Source organism: Erithacus rubecula (genome assembly GCF_903797595.1).
Source record: "Erithacus rubecula genome assembly, chromosome: 6".
Taxonomy (NCBI): Eukaryota; Metazoa; Chordata; class Aves; order Passeriformes; family Muscicapidae; genus Erithacus; species Erithacus rubecula.
The window spans coordinates 19,711,192-19,737,915 of NC_136688.1; the positions used below are offsets into that span (position 1 = coordinate 19,711,192).

Consider the following 26,724-nt stretch of genomic DNA (forward strand, 5'->3'; position numbering starts at 1 on the left):
CTTCAGATATCTAATATCCTTTTTTACTGTGAAAGTGTTTATTTTCAATTTTTGTCTGTTTGTTTTAGGATTTTTTTTTTTGTTGTTGTTGGTTTTTTTGTTCTGGAAAGCTAAATATATCATTACCTGTATCAGCTGTTTTGAAGGCATGTGGTTAAGTCAGAGGATTGTAGTTTGTCAGAGTTCCTGATTTTCCTATTGAGTTTCTAAGTGATTTTAATTTAATTAATTATTGTTTTAATATATTTTTTTGGTTTTTCACTTGAAAAAACCAGTGTTTCGAAAACCCCCAAATCTTTCTAGTCACTCTCCAGAAGACACCTTATCCTCCTCTGGTGGTAGTCATAATGTGTTCATTACCTCTTGCTAGCAGTGCAGAATTCACAGAGGCACGAACGTGCAGAAGAAAAAGTGCTGGTGACTCCCTCTTAAACCATTGAGATAGAATGAGATAAAAAATAATTGACATAGCCAAATATTTGGCATTGTATATATAAATGAACTTTATTATAACTAGTCCTACTCTGTTTCCAGAGCAATGATTAAAAATTATCTTCAACGCAATTAAATCTTAATTTCAGCATTGACTATTTTCTCTCCAAACACAAAGACAAAAACTTTTTACTTTGCAGTTTCTGATAAAACCAGGATGTTTTTTCATGTTGGATGCTATTTACCATTTAATGTCAACATCTTTACTGAATCTTGGTTAGTGTATGACATGAGATGAGAAAAAAAGTAATTTTCTCTTTCTTTGAAGTGTTTTAGACGTTTCTTATCACCATTTTACTATTTTTCTTGGTGTTTGACCCAGTCTTTTTAAGGTGTGAAGCTCAATAAATCCAATTATTATGCATGCCCAACATCAGTTATCAATAATTGAAGTCCATGTTTGTATAACTTTCCTTTTCTATGTGAAATGTTTGCAGTGAATATGACAAGGCATAAACTTCTTAAGTCAGATTAATTCTCTTCACCTTTTGTAGAATTGCAGCCTAATCTGTGCAAAGTCTGATTCACTAGATTTGAACCCTTTTCAGTTTTTTAATATCCTCTTCTTCTAGCCAAATACTAAGAGCATAGCCTTTCAGATCTCTGAATATTACAGTACATTTGGGAGTGCTGTTTTGATAATAAATGAAAATTCGTCCTCCTAAGTTAACCCAAGTGCTGAATAGCCAGTGCTCTTGTTATGGACTTTCTATTGCCTATTGTACTTGCTAATTGACTTTGGGGTCCATTAGCACGGCTTGGCAGACCTGCATAATAGTGTATTAATAGATAATACATAATATTATATTAACTGATTATAAAATAGGTGAGTTGAAGCACATTTAGAATGGCTTGAGATCAGCATTTGAATGATTTTGGAAGTTTGGTCTTTACACCTGTTGAATATATACTGATTTCTTTAAAGTTTTGAAAATATGTCTAATTACCTGAAACATTTTTTCAACAGAAGTCATCAATTAATCTAATATTAAAACAGCCTAAAAATGCAGATAAAATTATTTTAATAAAATTTTGGGTACCATGAAGGCAAATTTATTAGGCTTTTTACTAAAGTTCAGATTTTGGGCATCTCTGATAAGAGCTAAGAATAGAAGTCAAGAAACCAATTTCCTACATAATGAAATAATTTACACTTCTGAAATAATTGTATCATAATACTGCTGCTGCTGAATATGATCTGCCAAATATTTTTTTTTTTCCCCTGAAGCCTCAGAATAGATGATTTGTCTCAAACAAACAAATAAACAAACAAACAAAAAATTCCTTCCACAGGCTATAAGAAACAGCTGTGATTAATATATCTTCTGTAGCTCCCAGCAGCTGCATATCACATTCCAGGGAAAAGCAAAATAAACCTTAAGGCCTGAGGTCATGTCAAAACCAAGGTCTTTTGAGGGGATCAAGTGAGCTCTATAATAACTGAGAGAAGCTGTTTCTGACTGGAATGGAAGAAGCCACAATGGAGAGTGCCAAGATGAGAGAAAGAATGTTACTAATTTTCCGACTACTTTTATTCCCTTTCTGTCAGACTTCCAATTCTGACTTTGCACCTCTTTATATATACGTGTGTGTGATGGGGGGCATGTGCAATGGATTTTTTTTCATCTTTTTAAGATCAGTAGGTTTTTATTTTGTTATAGTGTATTTTTGGCCAGCTATCAGCTTGATGCACCAACTGGTAAAGGCCAAGAGTGAACTTGCTTGCCAACAGAGCTTATGTATTTCTGTCAATTTTTGTCTGCAGAAAACACTCCTTTCTGCAGCAGCCAGCAACAGCAAGAACAGGAGCCAAGAATCAGTGATCAGATCTTCCTTTCCAAATTGTATCATGTTGAACAGTTAGAACCTGGAGGGGAGGCAGATTATGTATTTCCATTTTTAAAAGACACTGAGACTTATTTGAATTATTTTATTGTTATTTCTGATTATTTGAAAATTTATAAGCAGAAGGCAAATTTCATTGTAATGAACACGCTGGCAAACAAATCACAATTTGAACATACTGAAGTGTATGTTTTTCTTAGGCTCCCAATAAATCACTGATATTAGATTTAAAACTTTGAAATGTCAGCTTTGCAAAGTTAGTAAGTATTCTCATCTAATTATCACAAAGTAGAGGTATGTCCTACCTAAATGTGAAAACATAAGACAAAGTTCTGAATTTGAATGAAGCAGTTTGAAAATATACACTTATGAAAAAAGTATATATCAATCCACAGAAACATTTGCACAGATTTCTGTGAATCAGGAGCTCTGTATCTGGTGTCCTCAAGAAGCCATTTTATGTCATAATTCAACTCCTGTTATAGATGTTGCTTCTTAGGAAAGCTGTCTTCTAAATATGAGGTGAAGAATAAATATATGTTATTTAATAAAGATGACAAGAAAGCTGATAATTTTTCTCTCTAGTTTGTAAATTGGGATTTTTTTTGACTTTCAAGAAAACACCTAGCAGGTTAGGTCAAACCCCCTTAAATCAGTAATGATTTCATCTTGTTCAAAGTATATCTGTTAGACTCTAAGGGAACTTAAATACTAGTAGTAGAAAATTACTAATCCTTTGATTTTGAAGCAAATCATTCCAAGAATTGCCCAGAAAGTAAAAAAATAGGGGTTTATCTTCCTTTTTTTATCTGAGATGGCTTAGACCAGTCTTCATCGCAGAGAATTAAGTGGTGTGAGATGAAGCTCTTTTCCATCCCTCCTGTTCAAACTGTTTTACTGGACAGTCAGGATTCAGGTTTCCTGGGACTCAGAGTGTGCTCACAAGAGCTGAGGCTCATGGTCAGTTTGCCATTCTCCTTTGAGACTGCTTGTCCTCTTCCCAGTTTTATGTGTTTTACCTAATAGCAACTTAATGCAAAGACATAATTGAGACTCTAGAATTAAAGGTGATCAAATGAGATTTCTACAGTTCAGTTTTATAGCTCTCCATGAAAAAACCAAGCTAGAGTCTAGTGCTTCCCCTGGGCCCAATTAATCTTGGTTTCCTTTTTAGCAAGTGAGCAATTCCAACAAGAGAGGTGCATATAGGTTGTTTGTAATGGTCCTCTCAGGGGAGGTAGGAGATGCAGGTTCAACTCTCCTGGGCAGGAAAAAAACAACCTAAAAATCTGCTGCATCCCACACACATTTGAACTGCCAAACAGCTATAAAAAGGTCAAAACCATCACAAACAATTTCCTTCTTAAAGAACTTACGCAGAAAATGCCTGGCTTCATGATGTTGCTAATGATTAGATATGAGTTTAGCACCAAGATAATTAGCCAAGTCAAAGCTACTGCAGTTAGAAGCAAGATGGAAGCATAATTCTGGGTGGTAAATCTTTATACCTACCTTAACAAGGTATTTCAGCATTTTTTATTTAAAAAATTCCTTGTATGTCCTATTTTTGGATAATCTGTATGTTTAAATCTACTCTTAACAAAAGGATATCATGCAATGAAGTTATAATTTAACCAACTGCACTCATTTTAAATCAATGCACTTTAACACATTTACAATCTTCAGAAAACACTTCTGTGATCATGTTCCTTAACCTGTACACTATAATGAATATGAATGTGAGGTTCTAAGAACACTATGCAGTAAGTTTTTTATTCTAAAAGGCAAAAGAAAGAAAAAAAAAAAAAAAGGAAGAAGAAAAGGTTGTCCCCTCAGTCCCAATGGAAAATACTGCAAAGCTCAATGTTGAACATTTACTTGTAAATAAAAATTTGGAAATCTTTGCCCTTCTCAAAAGGTGCATAAATCTAAATTATTCAATAACATGATTTGCTTATTAAGATTTATTTGCTAATAGGGAAAACACTTCTGCAGCATTACTGAGTAGAGGGCCACATCTGAGATTAGAGAAATGTGGGATAATAATCAACAGTGTTCACTTATTTAAGACTTTAAAACAACATGCATATATAAGTGACATTTACAGGAGAGCTAAAACATGAGTTATGAGTAGAAGCAGAATACATGCAAATGCTGTAATTTTCATAAAGAGCAGATTAATAAAAATATTTTAACTGTCATTGCTCAAAAAACAAACAAAAATACTGCTAAATATTTGAAGAAAACAATTTTTAGATAAATTAACTTTCCAACTAATAGATATTATTGCTTTCTAATTTCTATTGCCAACTGTTTAGCAGCATGCTGTTTATTGCTTATCATAAATAACAATATTTTACTAATAGGTTTTTAATGAGCAATAAATAATTGCTCTATTAATACAAAGTGCTATAATTTGTTCTGTTCTTGGATTCATTCCTCTCCTGCTTGCTATGCAAATATTTTTTAAAAAGTGATGTTTGCATTATTTTTAAAAATGCAATTCTGAGGTAACTATCTGATGACAGACTGATACTTAGGGTCATTAAGATGATGTAAGCTCTTCCAGTTTATGGCTTTGTTTTGTCAAATTGCTTACTTTTTTTTTATTTTTCTCAATTGAATTTAGATTTTATTTGTCCCATTCATTCGAATAGAATTAAAAAAAAAAAAAAAAAAGGAGGTCTAAATATCTACTTATTAGGTCAATTCTCAATGGATGCCTCACTTAAATAAAAACTACAATTCCACAAAAATTATTAAGTGTATGGGAAGAAATCACAGATCAAAATCCATAAAATTCAGAGGTAATTACCTAGTATTTAAAATATCTGGGAAAAGAAATGCAAGAAAAAATTCCTGTTATCAAATGAAAACCACATAAAATATGTTGAGTTTATTCTTTCTTGTTGCTTTCCATTTTCAATCAGTTGTGCCTCTGAAATAGGGCCAAAACACTTTGCATATTATGGATAATTCCACTAATTCCAGTACATTAACACATTTAGGAAGATTTCATATCCTTTAACTGCAGCTAAGATACTGACTGAGTGAAAGCTGAGAATAAATGAAATAAATACTTCAGATTCCTGTTCATGAATAGGATTTTCTCCCTAAAGTAGAGGAGAATCTGGGTGCATATTTTATGTGAGATTAAACTTGAAATTTCAGTGGTCTTAACTGGGAAATGATTTTTGACTAAGCCTTATGCAGAGATAAAATTTTTCTTATGAGAATATATTTTAAGGTACACTTAAGATGTAGATATAGCATTTTCTACAGTCTTAAAACATCATATAAGATGCACATTTATGATGTAATTGTATTAGTGTTGTCTTGTTAAACTGATAGGTGTCCTCAGTGGTGCAGGATATTGACATGCAAAATTTTGTGTGTATTCTTCTTGTTTTCTGATGAGATACTGGGTCTCCTATGGGGCTTCATTTTCCAGCATTTTTATTCCTATAGAATTCTTCTGTCTCTAGTTAAATTCTCCTTGTGACACCAAAGGCCAATTTAGGAATGAATGTATGCCTATGATGATAACTCTGGTTTTGTTTAGGCACCTTCTGTGGATGGTTTTTCCCCCTGCTAATTTGTGGGCTTTTTGGTTCTTGTCATATAAAATAAAACACTATTTTCTTTTGGTTTCTAATAGAATGCCCTTGATCTCACCCTAAATTATATTGTAGAAATGGAACCTATTTCTTCTGTTGACTGAAATCTTCTGGTCTGTAATGACACAAGTCTATATATCTAAAACTACCCTCTGAGGTGCACAGGCATTTTGACAGATTTACTGAGTGAAGGCCCTGATTCTGCCAGCTATTTTGTACCTTGCTTTGGCTAAATAAAAACAAAATCCAGTGGAAGGCCTCAGGGGTGGCTGAGACTAAAGTATCTCTCTTAGGAGGAGAGACTGCAGGAGCTGGGCCTATTTGGTCCAGAGAAGACTGAGGTAGGGAGGGTGGCATCTAATCAATGCATATAAATTCTCAAAGTCAGGTGCCAAGGGGTTGGTCTATCCAGTTTTTGTGGTTTGAAAATCTCAGTGATACAAATACTGACAAAGAAAGTATGGCATATATATCAGTAGATGTCATACATTAGGAAATTTGCATGCTTTATTTCAAAATGTGGCAGTATGTGTAGAGAGATGCTCAGGACTTAAAATATCCACTCCAGGAATAAGGAGATCTGCATATCTCATGGCTTATTATATTTTACATAAGTAGCCTAACTTTCATTAGGTATTTGTGTTTATGTATATCCTATCAAATATTCTTCAGCAAAAATTCTGTTCAGCATATAAAATGAAGTGATGCACCCCAAGAAAAATAAAGCAACCCTTAATATTCTCAAAACATTTAGTGGTCAGAAACTATTTTCTATATTTCTTATCATTCTTTTTACTCTTGCCCTAAGAGATGCTTTAAAAGCATGTTGCTTTAGAACATGCAATTCAAATTCTCTGTGCACACTTAGCATAGTGTTGTGATTCCTGAGGTGCAGCCACAGATGGGCAAAATGCCAGACTGCAGTGCAGGGAGCAGGGGAAGCAATGTGAGGCCAAAAATTTACACTTATAAGGCTCGGGATATTTACTCAATCAACACCCTCTGTTTATGGGTAGAGCCACTATAAAATACGTAGCACCTGGAGGGGAAAAGAGCATAAGTGAATTTATCAATGTGTCAAGAAGTGCTGTTTTATTTGCTTAAATTTTCACACAATCTCTTTTCCAATTATTTAGTTTAGATTGCTGGTGTCAATGAGTAAAATATGAGAAACCAGAGCACTATTATGTTGTTATCAGATTAATTTAGATGTTTAATGATAAATATTCAATTATATTACATCTTCACTTTCCCCCTCTTCCAATTTAATCTTGTCTCTAAGAGTAGATAAAGTAAAGTTTATTGGCATCTCACTTCTGAGATTACTCTGCAAATATAATTTCCCTCAATACAGAGTGAAATTAGATCACCCACAAGCTTCACTGAGTATTTGATTAAGATAATTTGATTTTAGATTGTTACTTTTAATATAGAATATCTTGTTTTCTATTAAAATTTTATTATTAATAAATTTTAGCACACAAGCAGAATGGTGAAAACAATTCCTGGATTTTATATGTGAAAGTGTATAATTTCAACATCTGGCATGCAGAATTCAGACCATCTTTTCCAAAATCTTTCCTGTGACTTTTTCAGGCATTCCAGAAAGAGCATCTTAGCTCTTTAACCAAGATACCCTACATTCTACATATATTATCATGTTTGTTCAACAATAATTGTGTTAAAATTCCAGGCATGCAAGATTCTTTAATCACCAGCTCAAACCTTCCTAATTAGAATATTCTAATTAAAATAATTAGTCCCTCTCCTGAAGGGCTAATCCATTGATCTGTATCACTTCTATGTAAAGCCTTGAACTAATGCCCTTCCAAAGATGAAGACCTATCAATAATAAAAGACCAAGAATTAAATGCTGATTAAAGAGGTTTCTAGTTCTGCATGCAATTTTATTAGCAGGTGTTTGTATTATTAGTATTCTGCTGTTGTTGTATCTTTCATACCCACAACCTGCTCTGTGTCTGTATCTACCTAATGGCTCATGACATGTCTGCTTTATTTGATGCACAGAAGTGTGTCATAATGTGGATATCTCTCATATTCTTTCTCCTCCTCCTCTTTCTGCACAAACAAAATCCCACTAGCCTGAAGGAGAATTTCCAAAATGAAAAGCATCAGGAGAAAATTTCAGAGTGAACAATTATTGTTTGGGAACTGAAAACTATACAGTAACGTTAGGCAAATTTAATTAAAGGCAGAGCTTGCCCTTCAGCATTTGTGTACTGTGGGCTGAGCCACCATCTGTGAAAGGTTGCATTTCAACTCACTGTACATATATTAAATCAAGTAGTACTGAATAAAACAGCTGTAATATTGGGATTTGGGGGTCAGTGAGTTTCTCTCTGCTTCTCCAAAAGTAGTTGAATATGAAAGTGTTCCAGAAAAAAAGGGGGGGGGGGAATATTCAAACCAGCTCAGCTCTGCTCACTTTTTTAATAGCATTTGAACATTAGAGAATGATGATGTGGCAGGGTTAACACACTTCTAACAGTGTCTTTATAAATGTCTTTATCTAAATGTCAACATCAATTTCAGTGAAACATTATTTTGATTTTTAAGTCTTAACCCTGGACTCTGGTATCTTGTGTTTATTATTGGTTTTTTTCAGAATTGCTTTCTGGCTTGCACTAACTCTTTTGAACAAAATATTTAGAAACTTCATCTATATTCCTAAATTCAAGGGTAAGCAACTCACTGTAGAATTTTCAAAAAAACTTACAGATCTGAATCTTCTTTAATAAACCTGGAAAATATTCTACAATGTCAAGAGTCAACACTTATAAAGGGGGAAGAGTAAATTTTTCTTTCTGTTTTTCTGGGATATCACAGAACACTCTACTAAGGAAGGTAAAAAATGCTTTTATCTTTCTTGATAAACATCTCATTGGCCAGTCCCTTTTTTTTCTGATTATCAGTACACCTGAAGCAGATGTGTTTTTTCCAACTTGAAATTATTTTTTAAAATAATGCTTTTGTCCTCTTTTCTTAAATTCAATATAATACTATTGCAAACAATAATTTCTATCAGTAAGAGCAGCCAGTACAATAGGACTCCACTGCAATAAAGCAGCAATTATGGAATTTGTCTTTAAAATCTAAAAAATAATTCTGCTGTTTGAGAAGGAACACTGCCACCCTCTGTGCACATGTTAGCTAGAGAATCTAAGATGAAAAAAAGCCACTATATCATTCCCATAGACAATCTGAAGCACACAAGAGAGGAAGGCAGCAGAGTGACAGCAATTCGGGTCAGAAAAAGAGTGAATATAAAGAAAATGCTAGAAAATATTAAACAGAGGGGTTTTTATACAGCAAATTCCACCAAAAAAAAAAATAGCTTTTATCTTTCATTCTGAACCTACCCTGCTGGTCCTTGTCTAATGATGTAAATATTGTAATGCAGGTTTGCCTGTCAAAATTATGCAAAAGATTCCATGTAAATCAGCAAGAGAATTCAACCAGAAATTCAGATTCTGTTCACTTAGAGCTACAGGTGGTAGGATTCTTTCAAGAGCCCGGGAATCATCAGTGTTTAAAATGCTATAGTTGCAGCTGAAACAAATTTCTTCAACTTTACTGAATTCTATTTTTTCAAATGACATCACTCTTTACTGTTCCTTGTGTCGTGACAGTAGGAAAACATCCTGAGTGCTTTTGAAATTAATGCAAATTGCAGACTGTGCAGAGGGACTGTCATGCTGGTGATGCCTGAGTAATTAGTGAACAACTATCTTAAATGCACTGAGTCCAATTATATGTTTCTGATTGGAAGTGAACAAAACAAATTCATATCTTTAATTCTGTGACAAAGTATTAACAAGCCTCTGAAGCATTTAGTAAACTAAATTTCTATTGGCATGGTTAATAACTTTATTATTCTTTGAATATTTGTGTCTATACAATTTAGATGAAAAACAGTAGTTGCAGATAATAGTTACCTTAGACCCCTTGTCATGGTCATAAACAACCCCTTGTTCTCTGATATCCCAGAATCGGAATTATGCTGAAAATATCTAGTAAGAGGCATCTTTAGGAATTCCTTTCTTTATGCTTTAATACACATTTTGGCAGTAGTCTTGCAGAAGGAAGAAGAAATCAGAATACCTTACATAAGAACAAACGTATGAACAAAAGAATAAAATATTCCATGTAGGAATATTTGCATATGTAGGACATTATTAAAGTCAGAACTGAAGGACACTTAGAATTGTAATTCAAACTTTGTAGAGACTTAAATGGGAAAAACACAAATTCATAGCATCAATATTTTTTGTAATTTTAGAGCAATTTTAAAAATTTTTTTCATTATTTCTTTTATTCACTGGTTTGATGTGTCTAGACTTTTCATTTAGAATTATATAGTGGCAAGATTTAATTTAGAAACAAAAATTGTTTTGGAATGAAAACTTGAAAGAGTTGATTCCAAGAAGAACACACACTATATTCATAGAGATTTTTCTCAGTAAGAGTTTAATGTTATTATTATTATTAGAATTTTAATGTTCTTAAAATGAAAGCCTGATAGAGAAAAATTAGGTTTTATTAAACACTTTATGGAAAAAAAATGTTGCTTCCCTGTCATGACAGAATTGTTAAAGAAACCCCTTGTGGACTTTTAAGACAGTTTTTCATAGAGCAGTACACCTAGAAAAAAGTGTGGTAAATTGAATTCTTGTCTCATGTGAAAATAGAATTTCTCAAAGGGGAATAAGTCTATGCAGTACATGGCATTTTTACAAGAATGAGCTGAAATCCCCTGCCATTATGAGAACAAGACTTACACAGAACCACTTCTGCTTCAGACAGTCCAATTTTGCAAAATTTCAGAAAATGCGCAGATAACAGCAGAGCAATAGTGTAACTTGTAGCAGTATAAAATCTAGGGCAAATATGCCTTCACTGAGATTAAAAGTGGCATTTATGATTACCTCTGGATTTATGCTACACAGAAATCTGTGCAGTCACAGCTAGAGTTCTCTTTTGTCAGGAGCACAGGCAGTGCTCTCTTACATCCTCCCAGCTGGAAACTGGGACCCAGGAAGGAGGAGATGGACAGAATGAGTAAGTGACTGGCTGTGTGATGAGGCCACACTCAGGGCATTGTATTCTGTGATCTGGAGCCCACCTTAGACAGACCAGACATGATGGCATTGGGAGGGCAACACCTCACCAAGTGGGATGTGGTTGTTCTAGGTATCAGACTAGCTGGGTTTATTAGCAGGACTTGAACTAGATTTGGTCATGGAAGAGAATGTTGTTCTGAGTGTCAGAGAGGAACCAAGAGGGAAGTACATGTAAATTGTGCCAAAGGAGTTAAGAGAGGGCTCCTCCCATGAGGTGGAGGTTGATATCTCAGCTGAAGTGACTCTACACTAGTGCACACAGAGGGTGGAGTCCCTGCCCTAGGGGTTCAGTTCAGTTGGAACTAGGTCTTACAGCTCTCTTCCAACCCACACCATGATCCTAATCACACCATTATAAATCTGTCTATTTATATCACTGTTCTGCAGGATTTTTCTTCTGAAGTATGACAAATAATAGAAGATCCTCAACCCCCAGCTTTGCAATTGGAAAGTTGTAGTGCATTAATGACTGAATTCTGTTTAGTGGTGACACTGCTGTCGTTACAGAGGGAAATTGTGACTCATGGTATCCATGACTTGGCATCTATTCTAGCAGCACATGTTCCCCAGTGTGGTAGCTCATCTCCCCTGTCTGCATGCTGTCAGTTTGCTACCATTTCAGCCTCATGAAGGTTACAAAATGCATGACTAGCTGCCCTTTGTGCATCTGGGAGCAATACTATATAGCAGTAATTCTGCTAATAAAACATATTTTCTATTAACTTGTTTTCATTTTTAACACATGTAACTATATTAAAAAATGACAGCAATAAAAGAGGAAGAAGAATAATTTAATATGGGTAAAAGTGCAGCTTAGTCAGAAATTAAAATGATCTTGTTGAAATCACAGGTGGATAAAAGCAGTGCTTATTGCTTCCTTTATTTTAGTTTAAATAATTTATCAGCTCTGTTTCCTATTTATTGATTCTCTGAGCATACCAAAGGAAAAGGAATTGAAAATATTTGATGCACTTTCCTTCATTTTTATCAAATTCATGATATGTAATAGATTCATTATTTCAAATAGTAGAAGCAAATGATATTTGCTCTTTTTCCCTACTGGAAACACTACACAGTGCATCAATATATTTATCTGGGAAACCTGGCATTTTTCAGAAGATAATTAATTTTTCAGATAAGACATGGAATTTTTCCCATCCTTTAGCCTAGATCAGATCTTCAGAAACGTAGTGATTATGTTCTGTCACAGAAGACATCATATTGCAGTTTCAAATCAGAGGTTTTTTTCTATACTGCAAAATAGAAGTATTATATCTTTTTTCTTCCCTTGAGTTACCTCATTATCACTCACTAGATCTGAAAATACAATAATGTCAGACAAAGTATTAAAAAAACCCAACAAAATCCACAAAAATTTTTCCCACATTTCCTATCTCTTCTAATCTTTTTAGGCTGTTTGATTCTTTTTAGCTTTTCCTAAGAGGGAGTTTATCATACTCTTCCCTAACAGAGGACATGACTAAGACAGTGGTGCACAGGAGATGGATCTTATTATTCTCTATTTCCTCAGCAGTGCCTTAAAGAGAATCACAACCAACTTACCAGGTTGCTGTTTGCAAGAATTGGATTTTAACCTATCTACCTAAATCTTCAAAATTGCATTTCAGTTTTTAGAAGGTTTCTGTTTATGTTTAAACATCTTGTGTGACTTAATGAACATAAGCCTTCTGCTACACAAAACTGCATGCCTTTACTTGGAAATGCCACAGTGATAGAAGAATTCCCATGCAAACAAAGAAAGAAATCCAGATGTAGGGACAAATGAAAAAAATTATGTATTAGTTTGCTGCCTTTACAAGATTAGAACATTGATATAACAGAAAAAATATTCTTATTTTATTCATGCTTGCTAAAGAAAAACTTTTCAGGTGGGAACCAAATCCTTGGATTTTATCCATCAATTGCATTGACCGTCAAGGAGCTACTCTAACTTTCACTAGCTGGAGGTGCTATCCCAATGATTTCAACAGAAATGGGACAGGTCTCATGTCATCACCACCAACTAGCAATTTTTCTGTTTGTGTCACAGTTTATCAAACTAGAATAATAATACTTCCCATCTCACGGATAGAGGGAGAAGAGTCCTAGTTGTCTTTAGTAGAACTTCTAGCAGCCTTGAGTGTGTTATGCATGTATTGCCATCACCATAATAACAGAAACAAATGAAGGTAGGTAGCAATATGGCACTTTTCTCTCTCTGAAGGAAACACAAGGCACATTTCAGAGGATAAAGCCTTGGAAGGCAAAAAGTAAAGAAAAAAGAAAATAAATTCTACGTCTACTCAGTGCTTACTTTAACCAACAGTAGACTCAGTTATTAGCTGAGACAAGTTTACACTTGGAAGACCTGAAGAGGAAAAGTGGCTTACTTTTAAGCCACTTTATTGGTCCCCCAATACTGCAAATTGCAGCACTGTGCATGGAGTGCCAATTTAGCTTCAAAGAAACCAGGTATCACATCAAAAGCACTGTAGTCATAGCAGCACAGCAATTGGCACAGAAAAAATAAAATCCTGGTAAGCAGCTTATTTCAAGGTAAGAAGAGCACAAAGGAGTCTCTGCTGCTGTGCTGTACACTAAGGAGATGCCTCTTGGTTTGGGTCAATACTATAACTGAGAGTGTTTTCTGTGGTACTGGGGGGTCTGGAGGGGGATGGAGACTGTAAACTTTCTCGTTCCCTTCAAATACTTGACATGTTTGGTATAAGAAAAGTTGGAATTCAAGTATTTGCATTTTAAGAAATAATGTTTCATTGCTTGGAACATTTTGGTACAGAGAGAAAAATTTCTTATGTTAGAATCTATTTCCTCTAGTATTTGTTATCCTGTAGTTTTACTGTTTAAGACTCCTTACAGTTCTAACTCAGATTTTCTATCGATGAACACCAAATAACATATGTTGGAAGTAATTATATAAGCTTTTTCTCACCCTTGGGTTCTTCTGAAATGAAATCTTTCAGCTATCCTCTCAGGGCAGATTTGTTTCTTTTATCTCTAAACAGTGCCAAGCAGCTGCAGCACAGACCAAAGAGTAAAAAAAAGCACATTTCTTATTGCATTGTCTGAACAATGTACAAGACTTCGACATTCACACATCATGGAAATATATATGTGATATTTTGATGTTCCCACTTAAATATATTATGCAAAAATTTTCTCCAGTTATATTAAAATATAATATTTCAAGCCCCTGTAGAATACTATACATCATATCGACTCCCCTTGTGAAGCTATGCAAAAAAAGTTCATTCAGGTAGCAATAATTTTGCTGCTATTTTATAGATTAGAAGTATTTCTGTATTTTTTTTCAACTAGTTCCATCAATTCAAATTTAGATCCTCTCAGACGAAATAGCAAATTTTAACTATGGAATACTTTTCTGAAATATCCTTTTAGAATGTCAAATGTCAATAAAGAAAAGAAATTGGTATACCCTTAATTCCAATTATGTTAAACTAAGTCAGAAGTACACCATCATTGTAGACTCAAATTGTACATCAGATAAGATGTAAACAAAGAAATAGAAAATCCAGCTCTAATTTTTTCATTTATTAAAAAAAGATCCAGAACACAAAACCCCCCACAAAACTAAAATAAATAAACAACCATAAAAGCTTGTCTTTTTTCATTCTGCTTTCTCATTTTCAAGGAGAAACAAAGAAATCCCCTTTCTCTACTTCCCTATACATCTCTACCACTGTGGAATTGAAAAAAAAAAAAAAAAGAAAAACCAATAAGAATAAAAATAAACAAAATAAAAACTTCATCTATTGCTTCTCAGAGATTTCAAAGTCAGTGTTAAAAGAGTTACAGACTGAACAGAATATAAATGTTAACTTCAGTTTTTTACTTCCATCTCCTGCATTCTTTTTCTATATATTTTGTATCCCTAAAAAAGAAGTTGGGGGAGAAACCACAGCTGTGTCTTTTTATTAGGGGCAATCCATTTTTAATCAATTTGTACAGAAAGAGAAGTAAAATCTTCATGTCACTCAAATAATTTCACTAGCCAAACTACACGCTCATAAAATTCAGTCCTCCTGACAAAATTTTTAAATCACCTTTTCATTTTGTTTAATATAATTTATATTTTATGGAGCCTTACAACTATAAAATGTACAGGCAGTTTTTATTATTGAATCTCAGTGATTTTTGTAAGATAATGAATCCTTACAGCACTAACCTCTTTACAAGACTGGAAATTTTCCTCTGTGTCAGTATATATTTTTTGCTTGCTTATATAGTGAATTATCAACAAATAATATTCAAGAAGGTTTTCTTGTTGATTAAAATAAATTGGCGCATAACTACTAATTTCTTTGAATAAGGATGTGACTGTAAATTTTTTCAGGTGATAACATTTGGAGCAGCATGAACCTTCTGAATTATTTCTTCATTAATAACTGAGAAAGAGGAAATGGTGTGTAAGTCTGTTAGATGTGACATTATCAACCTGCTGACTGATCTTGAGAGGCATTTACAGTGTCACCACTTAAATATTTATTACTCAAAACTTGCTGTATTAGAAGTACTCTTTTATGAACTGGATTGTAACTGGCCCAAGTGAATTTGGGAAACAAACAGGATCCTGTGCATGAGTTAAACTAATTGGATCTTTGTGTCATAAATAGGATTGTATGGCTTCTATATCTTATTTGCCCCACAGGGATTAAAGATGTAAGAAGAATGAGGGGAGATGGATTTTTAACTTCTAACAGCCAAATCACTGAAATTAGTTGTGTTTTGAAAATTATTGTGAAGATTTTGGGAATGGTAGAGGGGTCCAGGAAGGAGGAAGTTAGTTCCTATCTTAGGATTTGAGGATCATACCCCAGGTTGCTGAATCTCAGCTATTTGCACAGAGGGAAGGTGTGTAATTAGTAATCTAACAAATACATTTAAAACATTTTGAAAGCCTCAAATGAATGAAGATTCTGTTACCTTGGGTAGACAAAAATGCAGTTCTCTTCGCTGCTTAATTTCCTTTTTCTAACTGCAATATTTATTGTGTGGGCCATAACATTTTTAAACATCTGGCAAGTCACAGTTAGTGATTAAAGTATACTGCATACACATAATTCAGCTCAAAATGTTATCAATACATCTTGGCCTCTGTGGGCTTTAACCAGCCAAAAAGGTTAATGCTTGTTCCATAGTTATGTACAAGTAATTTTACCACATGGAAAAGGAATGTAACCTAAAATGGGAGGGTTCAGGGTGCAATGAAATCTAGGTCAGTCCAATGAATGGGGTGAATTCGAGTGTCAGATTCATCTGTGTGCTGGTACTGATGTGAGACAAAAGAGAAATGCATTTGCTGCAGAGAGTAATTTAGTAATACAAGATAAGGTTATGGTGATGAATACCTCAGAATGCAAGCCTCCACAGAACCCTAACCCTAGATGAAGTGGTAAAATCAGCCATGGGCTGTGGCTGGTCACAAGCAGAAAGGTGTGGAGGGAGTCATGTTGTGGCAGCCTTGTGTTTCCCATGGCAGGACATTTGCAGCTGGATTGTGCCTGGAACTTTGGGCTTTGTGGTTTTCTGAACCCTAACCCTAGGTATAGGAGTAAAAGCAGCCCTGGACTGTGGTTGGATGCAAGTAGAAAGGTGTGGAGGGAGCCATATTGTGGCAGTCTTGTGCTCCCCTTGGCATGACATTTGCAGCTTTGGGCTTTATGGTTTTCTGAGCCCTAGCCCTAGGTGTAACCCAAACCCTTGGCAGAGCATTAGGCACCGCATGGGAGTGGTTCCAATTTAAAAGGTGTGAAATGTGCCATGTTGTGGCAGTCTTGTGCTTCCCTTGGCATGACATTTGCAGCTGCAGTGTGCCTGGAACTTTGGGCTTTGTGGTTTTCTGAACTCTAACTCTGTGTGTAACCCTAACCCTTGGCTAAGTTGTAGAATCACCATGGGAGTAAGGCTGGTTCCAAAATAAAAGATGTGTCAGTCTTGTGGTCCCCTTGGCATGACTTTGCAACTGCAGTATGCCTAGACCTGAGGGCTTTGTAGTATTCTGAACCCTACCCCTATGATGGAGGCAGCAAAGACTTTAAATTGGGATAATTGGGTCACAGAACTCCAATTACCTCATGGCTCTCAATTATCTCAGTATGGATTTTCCTCCACACAAACTTACTCTGTCTTGCTTATTCTAAAATGTGTGCTATAAGTATATTTTGGTTGGAGCCTACAAAGTTTGAGAACACAAATGTTTTTCTCAGAATTAATCCCTAAACTACTACACAGAAAAAAGTTTCAAAATTACTACACAGAAAGATGATGTTGTCACTCTGAAAAGAAAGAGTTATATAATTTAGGAGTAGGACCTTAAAGAAAAGGGATTTTTTATGAGTCAGATATATCAGAACATGGAATAAGTAGTTTCTTACTTGATTTAACTATCAGTTCAAAGTTCATAGTTTACCCATTTCATTTTGGTGTGATTTAATTATATTTAATGTAGCATAATATTAGTTTGAATAGAAAAGATCTTTTGACCCTCTCCCTTTGTGTTTCTTTGGCATTTGTATTTAGATGTTCTATCTTTGCCCATTTCAGTAGGCCTTTGTTAACAGGCAATGTGCAAATATGGCTTAGAATAAAGTCTGGCATTCAAATTAAGCCAATCAAAATACTTGAGACATGAGTAAGAGTAAATTCTTGTTATTGTGTTTCTTCATGTGTGGTTCTTTAGGTCCAAAATAACATGGTGACTTTGTGGAAAGTAAAACCTAATGGACATTATTTTGCATTAAAAGAGCTGCTGGATTTTACTGTCCTCTCTGCTAATGGGTAAATCCTAACTGCTAATGAAGTTTATAGTTAAGATACAGGTTCTTTCTTTAAACAAGAAATTAGAAGCACTGGGTACTTGCAACAGAGACATTAAATGAAGAGTTATGTAATCGTTAGGGAATAGACATCTCTTAGTCAGACATAAAAGTGCTTAAGCCATCTCAGTGCCTCCTTGGGAGGCTTCAAGATCCCCATGCAGCAGCATTTCCGATTGTGTGCATGGCCAGCATAGTTCAGTTTTAAAGTTCCAGGCTGTAGTCAAAACACCCATATGTTTCCTGTGCAGCACTGGAATGGGAATTTTAGATATTTAGAGTATGGTCTTCTGATGGTTTGATGTTGGCTGGATGTCAGGTGTCCATGAAAGCCACTCTGTCCCTCATTTCTTTAGCTGCACAGGGGGAGAAAAAGGAATATATGTTCTAAAAATGAAAACAGGAGGAGTGTTGTAGGGAAAAGCACAATAATGTTAATAATAATATTATCCATTCTATAAATGCTGCAGAAGTGCTACTCCTCTGTATGTAGGGATATTATTTCTCATATTCCTAATAATATGTATCTAAATAACATGTTGAAAGCTGATTTTTGAATGGAATAAATTTCCCATTCAGAAGTACTTCAAAAGTAATTCCATTGCAATTAGTCAAAGCTTTTCTCTTCTCTGTGAAGCGGATTCAATGAGTACACGACAATCTGAGTTTGAAGTACCTGAACTGAATAAACAGCTATTGGATTTCAGAAAGCATTAGAAAGTGAAGGATGAGATTAATTTTTATTTTCGTGTGAGTGTGCACATGTTTGTGTTTATTAGAGATTATAATAGCTCGAATTTTTTTCTGACTCAGGGAAAGTTTACGTTGAAATTGAAAAAAAAATCAAGAGTGGCTAGAGGACTATTTTTCAGCCCATATTAAATTTTTTAGAAGGACTGTCTTCCTTAGTCAACAATCAAATCCAATGGTTTCAGCTTGTATTTTGAAAATAAAACCTTACTTTTCTGGAATAAATTATGTTCTTAAACTACACAAACAAGATTAGAGTAACAGAGCTAACACATGTATTTTAAAAGCAGAATTTATCACAGAAATAAAACCAGAATTCTTTAGAAAATACGAAATAAAATCTTACACTACTGTAGCTGTAAACTTTCCTTGGAGTTGAGCATATTTTGGGCCTCTATAAACTCTTCTTGGTTCTTAGGTCTGGAAAAGGCTAGAGACTGAAACTTCCAGCTGTAGGTAAAATGAGAAATGTTTGACACCTTGTCTTCATTAAAAACAGCTTTCCTATAGTTTTCTCATTTAAACAAGAGTGCTTTTCATTAGTGAACATATGGTCTTACTAATGTCAGTATGGTCATGTATTATTGTGCTAATTTTAAATATATTCTCATGACAAAGTCAAAATTGACATCTTTAAATAAAATTCAGTAGCTATCAGGGAGTCACTACAGAATACCCATAACAACAGGATAACAATTTGCCATATAATTTGTGAATCGATATTACTATGTTTAAGTATTGTCATCTATTGTGGGGTTAAGGAAAATGGGTAAAGAATGTTCATGGAAAAGTTTTATGGATGACAGCTCCTGATAACAGATTTTTACTAAAAACATCTATTAAACCTATTTAGTTGCAAAAGTAAATCTATTAAACTTTAACCCCTCCATATTCATATTCTGTTGATGGTATCCATGCAGTTCTTAGGACAACAAAATCCCAGCTACTGGATAACAAATAAATGCTCCCTCTGGAAAGGAGGATATGCTCCTGAACATAGGATACAGGTCTGTTCACACCCTTGTCGCTCTAATGACAAAAGTTTCATCAATATGCCAGTATTGATCTCTGTGACAGAATTTTTCCACAAAATTCACAACAGAAAATTTTAAGTTGCAACACTGGCTCCTATCTTATTGTCTCCAACTCATCATGTAGCATGGAATATTACAGTTGATGGAGTCACAAAAACAGAGGAAGCAAAAAACAGGTCTGTGATGAATGGAAATGTATTGTTCTGATTCTAAATAGGTCTTTTACTTCACTGTTCAGAAACATAACTTCTGGTGATGATAGTCTACTGTATGAGGGAGTAGATGTTGTTTTGTTAGTAGTGAGAAAACAGCTGTGGTACAAGAGCAGGTTAGAACAGGTGCAGATGGAGGTTAAATGCATTTTAGTGGATTCTGACAGACAATCCATAAGCTCAGCATGGAAGCACAACTGGATACAGAAGGCATATACAATATATGCACACTTACTGAAAACTGTATTTGCAAAACTATTTTTGCTGTATAATTCTATTACAAGAACTGTCACACTGAATGTGGACAACATTATTTCAGTTCCTGACTTTGACATTCTGTGGAGAAAGATCCTCTGCCTGAGTGTTGAGGTTACAATCATGCTTTTGTGGGAAAAGTGGCATCACAGCTAAAGCAACCGCTAAAGTTCTGTGCAAATATTCCCTTTTCATATCTATAGTAACCAGCATATATAGTGTTAAAACATTAAAATGTACATAAGAATTTGAAATATGAAAGAGAACCTGAATCTGCTCTTTAAGAAGTTGGTGGGCACTACTCAGGTTGATGAAGATATAATGATTTGGTGGATTATAGAAAACAAAATGAGACACTTGGGTTTAAACAGATCCCAGCCAATGTGATTTTAGGCTGGAGATCATGAGGGTTATGTATAATTCAAAGACACAGTTCAAGGAATTCATAGGTTTCTAGCACTGTCCACAATATCACCCAATATATGTTATAAAGTTATATGTTATAGAATGTTGCTAATAGTTTTGTTACATTAAAAATAAGCATCCTTAACAACAAAGACAAAAGAGGACAACTCTGAATTAAGATCGGGGTCTTTTTACATATAAAATAGCTTTAAGATTTGACTATCAGTGTTTGCTTTATCTAAAGGATTATATTTGTATTGAAATTCAAACAACATTGCAGATCTGTATATATCTGTAAAAACCAAGCCAAACCAATTAATTGACTCAATTTGCATCATGGCAAGTCATCAGGAAAAATAAAAAGATGAGAGGAAAAGGTTGCAGTGGATGAAGTGGAGACAGTATGTTGACATTGATAGACATTATTTCTGTTTGAGTTTTAAATCCATCCTGCCAACAGACTCCTTGTGTTCAAAAAAAACTTTGGAGATGCCAAGACCATACTGCTTATGTACTGCATTTATACATGAGAGGGCTGAATAGTCTAGGTTGTGCTCAGCTCAGTAGCTGGTGCTTCTCTATGTAAAGTTTGCTGTCATGAACAGGGTCTTTAACTGCCCCTTGTCTTGCTGTGTGTTATATTTTGTGATGAGTTAAAGAAATGTGATAGCTTCCACCTGGTTGTGTGAAAGATCAAATGAGAGAAAAACAGGGTATTCTTTTCCACTGATTCTGGCATCATAATCATAATCAACATCAAAGGAAGAAAAATATCTTAGATTTTTAGTAGGGTAGTGACACAGAAATGTCAATCTCTTCAATAAACTTGCCAAAAGCACAAAGAGAAGAAATATACACACTAAGCATGTAAGCAATATTTAAAGTATGACCATACAATAGTCATAGCACAGGATCAGAAGATCAGAGTCTCCACTTACCTTATTAAGGTAATTACTTAATTCTTACTTAATTATTAAGTATTACCTTATTAAGGTAAGTGAGATCAGAGTTTCTGTCATTTGGTTCAAATGCACAACAGGTATAACAAGTTTCATCTGGCTAAAACTGTAAAGCAGAGGTGAAGTTTGGTACACTTTTGATGCACCCCTGTGAAAATAAGATTTCTTTGCGTGTCTAGATCTAAGTCCACTCTCATCCTTTACTCTGACTTTATAACAATATTTTTAACTGTAGTAAATGCTGTAAGGGAGAGCACTTTGATTCAGGTTTTGGTTGGTGCTACAATGGACTAAAATATAATCATAAAATCCTTAGAGTTCTTTCATGGACATGAATCATTATTTTCAAAATATGGTTATATTGCAATAAATTTTTATTTAATTTTGAAAAAATTTTAATGACCACTATCCCAGCTGTCTATTGATACTGGCCAAAACATTATTTTAAAATTCTACATCTCAAAAACTATTTAGATGTTAAACTACACAAATTTTGTAATAAGCTTGTGCCTCTGAAGCTATTTACTATTAGTATGAAGGAGAAATTTGACAAGTTACTCACGCAAAATTCCTACTTGAATAAATATGCAATATTTCTAATAATAATGAGTCAAATCTTAATTTGAAAAATATTCCTGTACTGCCTTTTTCTTTTTTTTCCTTCATGAAGTAATGAAATGGTGAAAGGATAATTAATTTTTGGGAAGTTTTTTGCTCCATTTTTTGATTTGAGGTATTTTCTACCCTCTTTGGAAGCTACTGGCACAAGTAGTTTTGGTGCTCTATAAAAATTATTTCTTCTCCCTTCACAGAACACAGTGCTTTTGAGAAAAAAAATTTTACAAGATCACAGATTGTTATTTTACACATCCATATTAAGCTTCAGAAAATCAAATTGCATGTAAGCAAGATAGCAACACATAAGGTAAGCCTCACTTACCTTATTCTCTACTTTTTTTTACAATGAGCATAAGGAGATTGCCTTGTTCAGGGAAAATTTAATAAGAAAATTAGTAATTAAACTACTTCACCAAGTGGTGGCATTTTTTAAAAAAATTAGCATTGAATCATTAACTGCCATATTTTTTTCACCATTGTATTAGTTAAATTGGCTAATCTTTATTTTCAATTACCTTGGTGATAGTAAAGAGAGGAATCTGACTGACCTGAATCTAACTAAGGACTGTCATTTTTGGTAAGGTTAATGTAGAGCAGAGTTGTCATTTATTTTGAAGAATATGTATTGCTGTCTGAATTTGCTAGTAATGTTTATGAATTGATTTTCCTCAGTAAAATTTTATTAACTGAGGTTGCCACAAAAGTGCATTACAGGAGATAGGGGATTTTTCATAAAAATTTGCAACTGTTACTGTATTTTCTTCTCTGCTTCTTCTTTACCAGCCCAAACCTGTCCCAGAGATGTCAGAACACATTTAAAATTTTCTGAACTAAGACATGACAGCAGTTTCTACCATTATAAAGTGTTTCCATGATAGAATATACATCTGGCAGATACCTAAAGGGATCAAAAATCTAAAGTAAATGGTAAACAAAAGTAAATGTGAAGTGCCAATACCAGTTTCTGACAGCACACTTAGGAAATCCTCTAGAAATTGTATTGTCAAATTAATTTCAGTACCTAAGCAAGTCTGGTATTTGCATCACTGGAAACATCAATTTGTTATAGGGGAGATATATATGTCTTCTGTGAATCACACTGGGGAAATAATCAATGTATTGTCTCCTTGGAACTTGCAAAAGTGGTATCTTCTTTTCTTCAGTCACAAGTCAGTGTATTTCCCATAGGATTGTAGTTAGCAGGGTGAATTTCTGTAAACAAACTTTGGTCAAAGCTTAAATGTTTATTACAAATACTTAGAAATACAAATACTTTAGAAACTATTTGCTACAGAGGCCGCAATTTTTGCCATCACTAGCACTGATCACAATCAGATAAAAACCTGCCACAGCCTATAAACTGAAAGAGATGGAGCCATGTCTGTACCTGGATAGGAAACCTCAAGCTCCCACCTTACTGAATATGAATGCCACTGACTGAGAATATGACATTCTTTTCTTTGGCTTGTCAATAAATGTTTGGCTAAATGCCAAAATATACCTGGAATTGCAGATGTTTTGGATGAGAAATAAAGGATTTTTTAGAAAATTTCACTCTGCCTTTCTTTACAGTGTAGACATTTGAAACCTATACCTCTGGCTAAGTACTAACTTTTTTTTTCTTCCTTTAGAATCTCTACCAGAATTATCAGTTGTCAGTAGTACAGTAAATGTGTTATGTCATTTGTGGTTCCAAAGTCTTGACTAATTCCTGACTTCCTGACAAGCTGCATTCCAACTTGAAATGGCTGTTTAATACTAATGATTTGAGTTATACCTACTATAGATCTGCATACAAAGTGTTTTGGGCAAATATCATAGCTGGTTATGATTCAATTTCATATATATATTAATATAATTACAAATACATTGTGCTTATATTCAGTCTATTTGCAATAAAGAGGCAATGAAAATAAGTTTAAGGAACAAGACTCTTCAGAGATTAAACAATGAGATATAACAAATATTCCATAAGAAGGTAATAATCTTATCTCAATCATATAGCTGCTTTATTACCAGACTGTTGTTTTGTGACCTGCATGAAATGAAGGCCTTGTCATAGTTTGGTGCCTACACTCCAGTAGAATGCCAGAGTTCACTACTTGAGATATACTTTTTACCAGATCCAGATAACTTGGTGTTGCTTGCAAATAACTAGCCCATTTTCTGGGCATGTATAGTAAATTCCTCCAGAACCAAGAAGGTTTTGCTTGAAACTGCAATTTGCGGTGTTGTCATTGAAATAGGTGTTGACTTAATGAATAAATTATTGAATGCCTGAGCAAAACATCAGACCTTGCATCTTGTTCTACACGTATAAAGGATTTTAAAAATTTCAGTACTGAATGGATTGAACTTCTTAATATGTTTTCCTTTAACCTTTGTACGTCATTTAAACAGTGGCAATTGCAACTAAATAATTTGCTCTTGATACCAAAGTTTTATCTGTAATCCTGCTCAAAATCTCTGGTGTGATACATTTGACATATTCCCATGGCTCTCAACAAGTTCGAAACTTGTTCCAAACTTCTGCCCTTATGTTTTGGTTTTTTTTAATTATTCCTCTTCTCAGCCCTTGGTGCCAATGAGTAATTGGCAGGGTTTATTGGTCTTCTGCACTGGTAGTTACAGGGTTTGCTTTCCCAAACTGCTTTATTGTTGTCTTGGCACAGGACAGTGCGTTCCCTTGGCCCCCTGTACAAAAGCATGGAGCAGCACCAAGAGCAGGCGCCGAGGTGCGAGCAGCCTGTTTGGCACAGCAGAGGCAGCATCAGGAGCCTCAGCAGGAGCAGAGAACACTCTTTGTGCTCTCCCTGCGTCACAAAGCCAACACGCTCTCGGCTTTCGCCTGCGAAGGAGGTTCTTCTGGTTTGATTAATTCTGTTTCCATTGCTCTCCACGGAAATTCTTATTTAAAGAAGGGAAAGAGGATCAAAGCTATATTTTAATATTTTTTTAAGATGTATTTGAGTCCTGCTATGCGGGTTTCTGTTGCAGAAGTACTTTGGAAATGGAACCCACACGCTTCTTTAAATAGATCGACCACGGTAAATGAAATTAAAGTAGAACAGTACAAAAACAGAAACTGGAGATGAAAATAACAGTGTAAAATACTTAGTGTTTTCTTTTAATTGAAGAAAATATTACAGTGGTTTTTTCCAAGCCACTTAAAATTTGCCAAGCAAAACAAGTTATTGCACTTCCCTAGTGAGATGGTACTGTTATTTAATAGATCTCAGGAAATATGTATTTGATATTCACTTTATATTTTCACTCTCAATTTCACCATAAGAAGTGCTTTTACCAGCTAATAATGTTCCTATGTGGAGTGAACCATTTAAAAATTTCAAACCTTTGCCTCATTTTTTTAGAAAAAATATTTCATTACAGGAAAATTCTGATGGAGTAATAGGTTGAATCAATTTCCTATTGTAATAATTTCACATGACTCAGAAAAATAATGAAGACTACTGATGATAGCATTTCAATGATTTGTGTAAAACTGTCAGTATTTAAAAAAGAATCAAATAAAGTATCAAGTATTATGGTTATGTTGTGAATTTCTCATACAGTGATATCTTTAGTCTTTTCCCAGATCTAAATATATTTACCTTCACTATTCTTCAAATCAATTTCCAGTATTTCTACTTCTGTATAATATGTACACATTTATTCGTGTTAAACAGGTTGAACTCAAGTGAGAAATAGCTGAAATGCCTTCAGTATATTGTCTCCCAGTTCAGTCTGAAATCACTCCTACCTACAATTGATCACAGATCTACACAAATGTACCTGGTCACCATGCAATTCAATTGAGAATAGAATTGGATGGTATAGCAGGAATTAATAATTTTGATTGGATTTCACTATTAATAAAACTAGGGATAAAAGTCTTCCATTGATTTCCTGCATGTGCATGTATTTATTCTACAGCACTGCTACTATTAATAAAAATATATTCCTTATAATTTCTTTTCTAAGCAGAAAAAGCTGGCTATGTAGAATGCTAGCAAATGAGAAAAATATGCAATTGCATACTTTTTAACAAATTTCTCTTACAGGTTGGTTGTATCATTCCTTCATTCTAGCACTGAAATAGGTTGAGCAGGGTCCCATTTGAGGATTTATAAGAAAAAAGCTATGAAAGTCAAGAATTCTACACCAGCATCAACACCAGCATTTCTAGAACACTACTTGAGGTGTGTTAGGGTGTGAGAGAAGTCTCTTTTTCTCTTACAACATAAAAAGAAGTTGCCACCTGTGTCTTGCAACAGATCTGTAAATAACAGATTGCAGCAATTATGTTGGTGTTCTACTGCCATACAGTAAAATGAAATGTAGCAATGAGTATGATTTATAGCAGAACACACTGCTTTGGTTTCTAGAGCTGATAAGCAGAGAAGCATCAATTACTGAACTGCGTCACAGCTCTATGGAGAGCCAAATAATCAGGATTTGCTTGCATAAAACAATAAAGCAGTGGCTAATTTTTTTATAATTGTATTTGCCAAAAAAAAAAAGATGCATTTAAAGGTCAGCTTC

At 34.4% G+C, this 26,724-nt stretch overlaps 1 protein-coding gene across 1 annotated transcript in view; it reads left to right on the top strand.

Annotated features, from left to right (window-relative positions):
- Positions 1-26,323, top strand: part of LOC306803869 (uncharacterized protein) — a 33,938-nt gene extending 7,615 nt beyond the window's left edge. Inside the window, exons 2-4 of the mRNA XM_079309784.1 lie at positions 22,377-22,489; positions 24,855-25,041; positions 26,244-26,323. Of these exons, the coding sequence (XP_079165910.1) occupies positions 22,377-22,489; positions 24,855-25,041; positions 26,244-26,281 (338 nt within the window). The 3' untranslated portion in view covers positions 26,282-26,323. The remainder of the gene's footprint in view (positions 1-22,376; positions 22,490-24,854; positions 25,042-26,243) is intronic.
- The last annotated feature ends 401 nt before the right edge of the window (positions 26,324-26,724 follow it).